The following is an 11,729-nucleotide window of genomic DNA, read 5'->3' on the forward strand; positions in this document are numbered from 1 at the left end:
GCTGCATAATAGGAAATCAAATAGTGTATGTCCTTCACTATGTGGTAGGTTCCTGCGGACGTTATCTTCTTCGGTTGTTGACTATTTTTTTCATACGGTGTTGATCTGGAAATAGTAGCTTGGGCATTTTGTTGGTGTGGCACCGGACGGAGATGTTGACATGTGGAGTTTCAAGCACTCTTCATTCTCTAGCAGGTGACTTTTCAAGTCATGCTACATTAGCAGTGGTGCTACTTTTTGTAGCAAAGCTTTTGCCGCATAATTGCTCAACATCTTCCCGCTTGAAGCCAAACCACCGCCAGACGATGGAGCCCGTGCTGTTTTGAATTAATTCTTCCTTCATTTGTTACCAGATTCGCACCTTCTCTCTCTCGTATTACCACCCGCACCGCACCGTTAGCATCACAGCTAACGTTACCATGTCGCTACCTGTCTGCTCCGCGGGAGCGTGTGACGTTGCACACATGACGTATGTAAGAAGGTGCGCTTGTTTTAAGTTTCTGTGAGAAGGAGAGACAAGAAAGAGTTGGAAACGCATGCAGTGTAATGCCCGCAACTAAAAGCAACTGCGTGAGAACGTACACTCGAATATCACGATATAGTCATTTTCTATATCGCACAGACAAACCCGCGATATATCGAGTATATTGATATATCGCCCAGCCCTAATATATATATATATTATCCCCCCTGTTCGTGTTACCTTTTTGTATTTAAGATCATACAATAAAATAATACAATATAATGTTGTCATGCATTGATAAACGGTGCGTCGTGTAAGACGCAGGAGATTGTTGTGATTTTAGGATGCGGACAAACGAGGTAGCAGAGTGCAGTAAAAAATGTATTATTTATTGATAAAACGAAAGCAACAGGGTAGTGCTCTGCCCGGATCTGCTATGACGAAAACAAAACAAAATGCAAAACACTTACAGGAAATGTGGAGCAGACGGCGTCCACAAAGTACGGGTGTACTTGCGCTTAGCATCAAAAGGCTCGTCTATGGTCGAGAATTGATAACAATGTCCCGACAACGAAGGTAGGGAAAAGCATCAACCTAAGTAGTCTTGATTGCAAACAGAAAACAGGTGAGGAGAAATGCTCCGGGGACAGAACTGAAGCAGCCAGGGGAAAACACCAACGAAACCGGAAAAGCAGCCAAAATAAAAGCACAGGACAGGAACTAACACAAAACATTGAAGAACACGAACAAAACGCAACATAAGGCACGGCCTGGTGTAACCAGCTGTGACAAATATCATACATTGTTGTTCAGGGGTAAGTCTTTTTTTGTGTGTGTGTGTGTGGAGGGGCAAGGGATGGTTGCCCAGGGCGTACATCTAGCCAGGACCGCCTCTGCTCACTAGGAAGCAGCGTCCGAAAGCAGCGATCGCTCTCTTGTGACTGCAAGGTTTATAGTGGAATCAGACCCCTTTGAATGTAATCGTTGAATCTTTGACTATTTGAAGACAGCCCTAGAAAGAAGCAAAATAAATATATATCATTAAATATAATAAAATATATATATTTATAACAATTATGTTCCAAGGCTTCAAAGTGACGAGGAAAACGTTGTACAGTAAGAGGACGATGACGTTGCAATGTTCCCGGAAAAAGCTGCAAAGATATGAGATCAATCAATCAATCAATGTCAATCAAATTTTATTCATATAGCCCTAAATCACAAGTGTCTCAAAGGGCTGCACAAGCCACAACGACATCCTCGGTTCAGATCCCACATCAGGGCAAGGAAAAACTCAACCCAGTTGGATGACATGAGAAACTTTGGAGAGGACCGCAGATGTGGGTGACCCCCCCCTAGGGGAGACCGGTGCAATGGACATCGAGTGGGTCTAGCATAATATTGTGAAAGTCCAGTCCATAGTGGATCTAACAGGATAGTGAGAGTCCAGTCCATAGCGGAGACAGGTCAGCAGCGCAGAGATGTCCCCAACCGATGCACAGGCGAGCGTCCCACCCCGGGTCCCGACTCTGGACAGCCAGCACTTCATCCATGGCCACCGAACCTTTGCCCCCGCCTCCACAAGGGAGAGGGCGGCAGAGCAGAAAAGAAAAGCAACGGCAGATCAACTGGTCTAAAAAGGGGGTCTATTTAAAGGCTATAGTATACAAATGAGTTTTAAGATGGGACTTAAATGCTTCTACTGAGGTAGCATCTCTAACTGTTACCGGGAGGGCATTCCAGAGTACTGGAGCCCGAATAGAAAACGCTCTATAGCCCGCAGACTTTTTTGGGGCTCTGTTAATCACTAATAAGCCGGAGTTCTTTGAACGCAGATTTCTTGCCGGGACATAAGGTACAATACAATCGTCAAGATAGGATGGAGCTAGACCGTGTAGTATTTTATACGTAAGGAGTAAAACCTTAAAGTCACATCTTAAGTGCACAGGAAGCCAGTGCAGGTGAGCCAGTATAAGCGGATTATGATCAAACTTTCTTGTTCTTGTCAAAGTCTAGCAGCCGCATTTTGTACCAACTGTAATCTTTTAATGCTAGAAGAGGGAGACCCGAAAAGAATACGTTACAGTAATCGAGACGAGACGTAACGAACGCATGAATAATGATCTCAGCGTCGCTAGTGGACAAAATGGAACACATTTTAGCGATATTACGGAGATGAAAGAAGGCCGTTTTAGTAACATTCTTGATGTGTGACTCAAACGAGAGAGTTGGGTCGAAGATAATACCCAGATTCTAATGTTTAAAATGTTTTGAATATATGTATTTGTTTGTCTTGTCCAGGCGAGAAAGGGACACAGAACCAGATTCAGGCTTTGAGACGTCCGACTGTTCCGAGGATGAGCTGACCATCTACAACGACACCGCTAAATGTGGAGCACTCGCTCAGCCGACTGGACCGTTTTCTGCCTGTCACGCGATCTTACCGCCTACAAGCTACCAGGAGTGAGTACGACTGTCATTACAGCATAATAAGAACAGCAACAAGACTTGTAATAATAATGATGAGTATTATTGTTACACTATAGCGACTGTGTGTTCGACCTGTGTGCTGAGAAGGGCAGTGAAGAGTTACGCTGTGCTAGCTACGAAGCTTATGCTGCTGCCTGTCAGGAGGCAGGAGTCCCCCTGGGACCATGGAGGCAACAACTAGCCTGTGGTAACGTGATGATTTTGTTTTTCCTTTCCTTCTACCATACAATTTTCAAGGCTACTCATTGAAACATATTGTTGCATTTTGGTGGAGCACAGTGAGTTCTTTGATGAATTAATAACAAAAATGAAGTAGCAATCTGGTGAAAGTAGTGTGAAGTTGTTACTTGTGAGAATAAATTGGAGAACATTCAAAAAGTTGTGAAACAAAGTTGTAATATTATAGCAATCAGGTTGCAACATTTATGAGAGCACATCCATTACGAGATTAATTTATATTACATTTAGAGATGTTCAAAAATATCGGACTGCCGATATTATCGGCCGATAAATGCTTTAAAATGTAATATCGGAAATTATCGGTATCGGTTTCAAAAAGTAAAATGTATGACTTTTTAAAACGCCGCTGTGTACACGGACGTAGGGAGAGGTACAGAGCGACAATAAACCTTAAAGGCATTGCCTTTGCTTGCGGGCACAGTCACATAATATCTACGGCTTTTCACACACACAAGTGAATGCAAGTCATACTTGGTCAACAGCCATACAGGTCACACTGAGTGTGGACGTATAAACAACTTTAACACTGTTACAAATATGCGCCACACTGTGAACCCACACTAAAAAAGAATGACAAACACATTTCGGGAGAACATCCGCACCGTAACACAACATAAACACAACAGAACAAATACCCAGAACCCCTTGCAGCACTAACTCTTCCGGGACGCTACAATATACACCCCCCGCTACACCCACCCCCCAACCCCGCCCACCTCAACCTCCTCATGCTCTCTCAGGGAGAGCATGTCCCAAATTCCAAGCTGCTGTTTTGAGGCATGTTAAAAAAAAATTCAGCACTTTGTGACTTCAATAATAAATATGGCAGTGCCATGTTGGCATTTTTTACCATAACTTGAGTTGATTTATTTTGGAAAACCTTGTTACATTGTTTAATGCATCCAGCGGGGCATCACAACAAAATTAGGCATAATAATGTGTTAATTCCACGACTGTATATACTGGTATCGGTTGATATCGGAATAGGTAATTAAGAGTTGGACAACTTCGGAATATCGGATATCGTCAAAAAAGCCATTATCGGACATCTCTAATTACAATTGATAATACTACGTTTGTACAACAATGAAGTAGCAAGAAAATTACGAAAAAAGCTAACGAGTCGCAATGTTACTAAGCGGTCCATGACGAGGAAGTTTGTAGTGATTTTAAATGCAGACGAACATGGCAGCTTGCAGTGAAAAAAGGATATTTAATAATTAGACAAACAAAAAGTGAGCGCAACAGGGAAGTGCTCTGGCTGGATAGACTATGACAGTAGCAAGGGATTGGTATGCCATGCAATCATATTGACTTACAGCACTTCCCCCTCTCTCTTCCAGAGTTGTCGTGCCAAGCGAACAGCAGCTACTTGTCCTGCATGTCGCAGTGCCCCTCTTCCTGTGCCGACCTGGCGGCCCCGTCGCAGTGTGATGTCACTTCCTGCGCGGAGGGCTGCCAGTGCAACGCTGGCTTCGTCATGAGCGAGGGCGCGTGCATGCCATATGCCCAGTGCGGCTGCATGTTCCTCGACAGATACTACCCCGTAAACACCTCATTTGTCTTCTTCAGGTTACGATCCTTTACGTAGTTAGTCACGTCTGTATTTGTCTGCACTTCCAGCTGAAGGAAACCTTCGTGACAGAAGACTGTTCTCAGGCATGTACATGCACCGCCACTGGCGTCGTGTGCCTGGACAAAAGATGCCAGGAGGGATACGTCTGCACTGTCTACAACTACAAACGCGACTGCCATAAAGGTTAGTACCAATAATAACGTTGTGACATTACAAGGGGGGAAATGAGAATGAAGTCATTGAATGAACACAAAAGTTGTAATGTTTCAATAACGTTATACAGTTAGAAGAGTCGTAATGTTACCAGAAATTGGAACAGCAATAGAAAGATGCATAACTCCCAACATTTGGCACTTGAATTACGGTAAATACCCAACATACACCCTCATTAAAATGCCTGACATTCAGATATAAAAATACAAAATCAAAGGATTGCCACCCCACTAATCAGATTTCTGACAGAACCATAACATTTTAAATAATATGCACTCGAAATCTCCAAAGGGCTCACCACCCATAGGAGGGGCCATAGATGTCGGGTGCAGTGTGAGCTGGGCGGCAGTCGAAGGCAGGGCCCTTGGCGGTCCGACGAGCGGGGGTGGCAATACTTGTTGCCCCGCGGCTCAAAGTCTGCAAGTTGGACTTTAACCCGGTGGACGAGAGGGTAGCTTCCCTCAGCCTCGGGGTGGGAGAATGGGTCCTAACTGTTGTTTGTGCTTACGCACCAAGCAGCAGCTCAGAGTACACTCACTTTTTGGACTCCCTTGAGCAGGCCTGGACAATTATTTGACTCGGGGGGCCAGATTTAGATAAAAAATTGTGTCTGGGGGCCGGTATATCTATTTTTAGGAACACTAATACAAAACCTCACAATAATGATTGAAAGCTAAAAACGTTATGACAGACCGCCTTAAAAAAAGAATGGAATTTGAATTTTTTTTTACTGAATGAGACACCCAGAATGTACATGAAAATAGAGAATGTGGGATTTACAATATTAACTATTAAGGATAAAACACTGAGTATTGACAACATATTTTACAATCAAACGAAACACAACCAAAATGCAACAAACATAGTGAAATATGAACGCGAAGGGTAAAAAAAAACCCACCTACAATCTGAGATAATGACCAAAGTAACTAATTAGATGACCATAGTCACTAATTAGATGACCATAGTAACTAGTATATCTTCCAGACTCCAAGCATTGAAAGACTTAGTATAGTTCAAGATTTACGGTCATTAGAAAACATCACTGCACATCGTAATGGCAGCTACACTTTCCATCTTAAACATCTAAAAACAATATTTGGGAATGTCCGGCGGGCCAGATTGAAAAGCTAAACGGGCCGCATAATTTGCCCAGGTCTGCCCTAGAGGGAGGACTGGAGAGTGCTCCCTCTGGTGATTACCTTGTTCTACTGGGGGTCTTCAACGCTCACGTTGGCAACGACAGTGATTGGAAGAAACGACTGCCCTGATCTGAACCAGAGTAGTGTTTTGTTATTAGACTGTTGTGCTCGTAACAGATTGTCCATAACGAACACCATGTGCAAATGTAAGGGTGTCCATATGTGCACTTGGTACCAGGACACCCTAGGCCACAGTTCGACGACATTGTGGTTGTATCATCAAATTTGCGGTCTCATGCTTTGGACATGCACCTGGGGATAGGTTGATTGGCAACACTAAAATTGGCCCTAGTGTGTGAATGTGAGTGTGAATGTTGTCTGTCTATCTGTGTTGGCCCTGCGATGAGGTGGCGACTTGTCCAGGGTGTACCCCGCCTTCTGCCCGAATGCAGCTGAGATAAGCTCCAGCACCCCAAGCGGTAGAAAATGGATGGATGAATGCTTTGGACACTCGGGTGAAGTGAGGGGTAGTTTTCAACCGATCACCACCTGGTGTCGAGTCAACTCCGATGTTGGAGGAGGATGCCGGACAGACCTGGCAGACCCAAACGCATTGTGAAGGTCTGCTGGGAGCGTCTGGCAGAGTCTCTCGTCAGAGAGAGTTTTAATTTTCACCTGCGGAAGAACTTCGAACATGTGACGAGGGAGGCGCTGGGATTCAGTGCCTCTATTGTCGAAGCAGCCGATCGGAGCTGTGGCCGCAAGGTGGTCGGTGCCTGCCGTGTGGTAATCCCAGAACCCGCTGGTGGACACCAACTGTGAGGGGTGCCGTCAAGCTGAAGGTGTCCAATCGGGTTGTGGAAGTCGCCTTCCAGTGGGTCCTCCAGACCACCAAGCATTTCCATGCGAGCCCGTTTCATGGTGCAATACAGTTTTATTTTTCAATAAAAGTCTTGTGTGTTGCTTTCCAGCAATTGTCTTTTGTGGCTTTGACAGGCACACTCTCGCTCTCACGCCAGCTCCCACAACATCGTCTCCCCGGTTGCTGCTTAAACAGAGCGACAGATGATTAGATAATAAGGCCCACCTGCGCCATCTATGCACCTGTCGCTGACTTCGACACACACTGCTTCGCTGCAGGCCCGCAGGCCACGCCCCCCTCCACATGGGTCTTTTTGGCTCATGGGACTCCAGAGGCAGCGGACAGGTACCGACAGGCCAAGCTGTGTGCGGCTTTGACGGTTGTAGAGGCAAAAACTCAGACATGGGAGGAGTTCAGAGAAGCCATGGAGAACAATTTCCGGACAGCTTCAAAGCGATTCTGGACCACCATCCGCCGCCTCAGGAGGGGGAAACAGTGCACTGTCAACACCATGTATAGTGGGGACGGTGTGCTGCTGACGTCGACTGCGGATGTTGTGGATCTATGGAAGGAATACTTCGAAGACCTCCTCAACCCCACCTCCACGTCTTCCAATGAGGACGCAGTGCCTGGGGACTCTGTTGTGGGCTCTCCAGTTTCTGGGGCTGAGGTTGTTTAGAAAGCTCCTCGGTGGCAGGGCCCCGGGGGTGGATGAGATCTGCCCGGAGTTCCTTAAGGCTCTGGATGCTGTGGGTTTGTCTTGGTTGACAGGACTCTGCAGTGTTGCGTAGACGTCGGGGGCGGTGCCTCTGGTTTTGCAGACCGGGGTGGTGGTTCCTCTAATAAAAAGGGGAACCACAGGGTGTGTTCCAACTATCGTGGGATCACACTCCTCAGCCTTAACGGTAAGGTCTATTCAAGTTTACTGGAGAGGAGGCTATGCCAGATAGTTGAACCTCGGATTCAGGAGGAGCTGTGTGGTTTTTATACTCTTGGCGGGATCCTTGAGGGTGCATGGGAGTTTGCCCAACCAGTCTACATGTGTTTTGTGGACTTGGAGAAGATATTCGGTCCTGTGGAGAGTATAGTGTGTCGGACCGCCTGATTGTGGCGGTCCGCTCCCTGTATGATCAGTGTCAGAGCTTGGCTCGCATTGCCGGCAGTAAGTCGGATCCGTTTCCAGTGAGAGTTGGACTCCGCCACGGCAGCCCTCTGTCAAACATACCTCAATGTGGTACCGTCAAAAAAATTAAGAAATGAAATATTGGAATTTACAATTTGCAGCACCGAACGGAAGCCATAACCGGGAGTATCGCTCATAGTTGGTAGATTTCACCGGGGGTAGGCCAACCTTATCTCACGAGATCTAGCTTCTCTTAAAATGTACTTCTTGAACATGGCCTTGCAAGTATATGTTTGCAACCTAATCAATGTTTTGCTCTCCTTCGGCCATCTTGGGTTAAAAAAGCGAATAGTTATCAGATTTCTCTTTTAGCCAAGTGTGGCTGCCGTGTGGCTTTGTTGATTTGCATAGCACTTCCTGATTTCACTACTCACAACTTGTGATTTGAGACTGTGTTGTGAGTCACAGGAGACGTTAATCGCACGTTCAACGTGCTGCATCCTAGAGACAACAACTCGTGATTTGATTGGCTATCGCAACTGTCTATCGACGGTATGTGCTCCTTTAACCACAGACGCCGCTTTGTTGCTTCAGAAGGTGTCCAGCAGTTTTCACACAGCGCTGGCAACTAGCTGGCTGAATTCTGATTGGATAAAAGCTCTAATGTAAAAACAGCAACACTGGCACCTATTATGACATGAATATGATGAATGCTTTTATATGTTTAAGGAAAGTAAATAAATAATTAAATTAACTTTGAACTTTGTTTTTTTTTTTCTTTCAAACTGTCATTGCTCAAAACATAATATTGAATCAAAATCAATGTTATTATTACTTCACATCAAATATTCCACTAAGAAAAAAAATTTTGGTGGAAGATTTTGCAAATTTGGTAAATAAATAACCCAAAAATGTATATGTTATTGTTTTCTTACTGTACCGAAAATGAACCGAACCGTGACCTCTAAACCGAGGTACGTACCGGACCGAAATTTTTGTGTACCGTTATACCCCTACATTTTACAGAAAAACTACCGTAATTTCCGGACTATAAGCCGCTACTTTTTCCCCTCGTTCTGGTCCCAGCGGCTTATACAAGGGTGCGGCTTATTTACGGCCTGTTCTTCTCCGACACCGACGAAGAGGATTTCGGTGGTTTTAGTACGCAGGAGGAAGACGATGACACAATGATTAAAGACTGACTTTTCATATACCGGTAGGCTGGTTATTTTGATAACGTACAGGTGAGCACTTTGTATTACTTTGCACCGTTGTATTATTTGTACTCTGCACGAATGCTGTTCGCCATGTCAAAGATGTGAAAGTTTGATTGAATGATTGAAAGATTTATTGTTAATAAATGGGACGCTTTGCGTTCCCAAACAGTCATCTCTGTCCCGACAATCCCCTCCGTGGTAGCAGGAACCCCTATATACTACGGTAATTACACATCAAAACCCTGCGGCTTATAGTCGGGTGCGGCTTATATATGGAGCAATCTGTATGTTCCCCTAAATTTAGCTGGTGCGGCTTATAGTCAGGTGCGGCTTATAGTCCGGAAATTACGGTATACATTTTTACGTGAGTAAAGTTGCAGTACTCAAAAGTTCAGCTGTTAGGAAATAAACATTAAAGTCCACATTAAATCCACAGCCCAAATGTGTGCTATGTATGTGCATCTACAGATTAAACTACCATATTTTCCGGACCATAGGGCGCACCGGATTATAAGGCGCACTGCAGATGAATGGTCTATTTTTGATCTTTTTTCATATATTAGGCGCATCGGATTATAGAACGTATTATAGGAGTTATACTTTTTTTTTTTTTCTAAATTGAAAACACTTCCTTGTGGTCTACATAACATGTAATGGTGGTTCTTTGGGCAAAATGTTTCTTTCTGACAGTCGCTTCCAGATGCGCCGTTTTATGGGCGGTCTTATTTACGTGGCTCACCTTCGACAGCGTCTTCTCCCCGTCATCTTTGTTGTAGCGGTGTAGCGTGCAAGGACGGGAGTGGAAGAAGTGTCAAAAGATGGAGCTAACTGTTTTAATGACAGTCAGACTTTACTGAAATCAATAACGGAGCAGCATCTCCTCATCCGGAAACAACAACACCGGAAATGTGTTCCGTCCACATTGGGTGAATAATGTTAAACTCACTACACCGGTATGTTTTAGCGCTTTCGTGTTGAGTTTACTGACAGAAATAAGTAAGAACTTTACACTACTTTATATTAGAAATGGCAACAGTGGAGGATGAATGTCCCATAACAAGAAGGTAGAGAAAAAGAAAAAGCTTATCGACTACGGCGTTGGCGCATATGCGCGCAATTATTCTGGATTTATGCAGATCCGAAATACAGATAAGCAGATACCAGAAGGTAAGAAAAGTTTATTTTGCATAACATTGCTAAACAAAATGCCAGATAATATGTCTTACCTTATACACACACCATAATAATACTCGTATGTTGTAGCACAGTACAATCCTTCAAGCGGTGCAGCTTCATAGCTTACCAAAGTTATACTAAAACATTTTGATAGATTTTTGAGCGCCGTGTGTGATGTTCTATATTTTCAATGGACATTTAAAATGTTGGTGTTGTTTACTTGAGTCATATTGCCATCATAGTGCGGCCTACACTTATCTCTTATGTTTGACTGCCATCTACTGGTCACACTTATCATTACACCATGTACCAAATAAAATAGCTTCGAGGTGGGTAAACTCAACCAAACTTACTCCATACATTAGGCGCACCGGGTTATAAGGCGCACTGTCGAGTTTTGGAAAAAAAAAAAAATGTAAGTGTGCCTTATAGTCCGGAAAATACGGTATACAGGATTGGCAGTGGCTTTAGAGAAACAGAGATACAGATTTAATATTAAGAAAATACACTGTGATTTTATGAAATAAAGTCCATCCATCCATCCATTTTCTACCGCTTATTCCCTTCGGGTCGCGGGGGGCGCTGGAGCCTATCTCAGCTACAATCGGGCGGAAGGCGGGGTACAACCTGGACAAGTCGCCACCTCATTGCAGGGCCAACACAGATAGACAGACAACATTCACACTCACACACTAGGGCCAATTTAGTGTTGCCAATCAACCTATCAGAATACTATAAAAAAAAAAGTCATAATAATATGAAATAAAGTAAAATGTCTTAGAGAGGTCATACTGTGATTATTTTCTACATTTAAAACACTTCCTTGTGATTCTTTTGTCAACATTTTGCATAGATTATGTTTTACAGAACGTTTTCAAGCCGCTTTCTGACCGTCTTCTCAGGATGCGCCGTTTTGCGGCCGCTCTTATTTATGTGCCTCCACTTCGACTGCGTCTTTTCCCCGCCAGCCATGTTTTATTTTTTAGCGCTTTCACCGCCAGTCTACTGAAAGGTATAAGTTAGAACTATACGCTACTTTGTATTAAAAATGGCAACGGCAGAGGATGCATGTGCATGTACGAGCCAGTCCGCCCCACCATAAGAGGATAGAGAAAAATAAGCACATTTTTGACTTAGGCCATCAAACTTCAATGCGCCAAGCACTTTGGGTAAGTTTCTACCATATCTGGAGATATCCGCTGACCTCACCAATTGTAAACACGTCAC

The 11,729-nt window shown here is 44.2% G+C and overlaps 1 protein-coding gene across 1 annotated transcript in view; it reads left to right on the forward strand.

Annotated features, from left to right (window-relative positions):
- The window catches only part of zanl (zonadhesin, like), a 167,512-nt gene that overhangs the window by 147,387 nt on the left and 8,396 nt on the right, over window positions 1-11,729 (forward strand). The window contains exons 95-98 of the mRNA XM_062064427.1: window positions 2,765-2,926; window positions 3,010-3,140; window positions 4,537-4,739; window positions 4,817-4,952. Coding sequence (XP_061920411.1) covers window positions 2,765-2,926; window positions 3,010-3,140; window positions 4,537-4,739; window positions 4,817-4,952 — 632 coding nt within the window. The remainder of the gene's footprint in view (window positions 1-2,764; window positions 2,927-3,009; window positions 3,141-4,536; window positions 4,740-4,816; window positions 4,953-11,729) is intronic.

Source organism: Entelurus aequoreus, linkage group LG12 (assembly GCF_033978785.1).
Source record: "Entelurus aequoreus isolate RoL-2023_Sb linkage group LG12, RoL_Eaeq_v1.1, whole genome shotgun sequence".
Lineage (NCBI taxonomy): Eukaryota > Metazoa > Chordata > Actinopteri > Syngnathiformes > Syngnathidae > Entelurus > Entelurus aequoreus.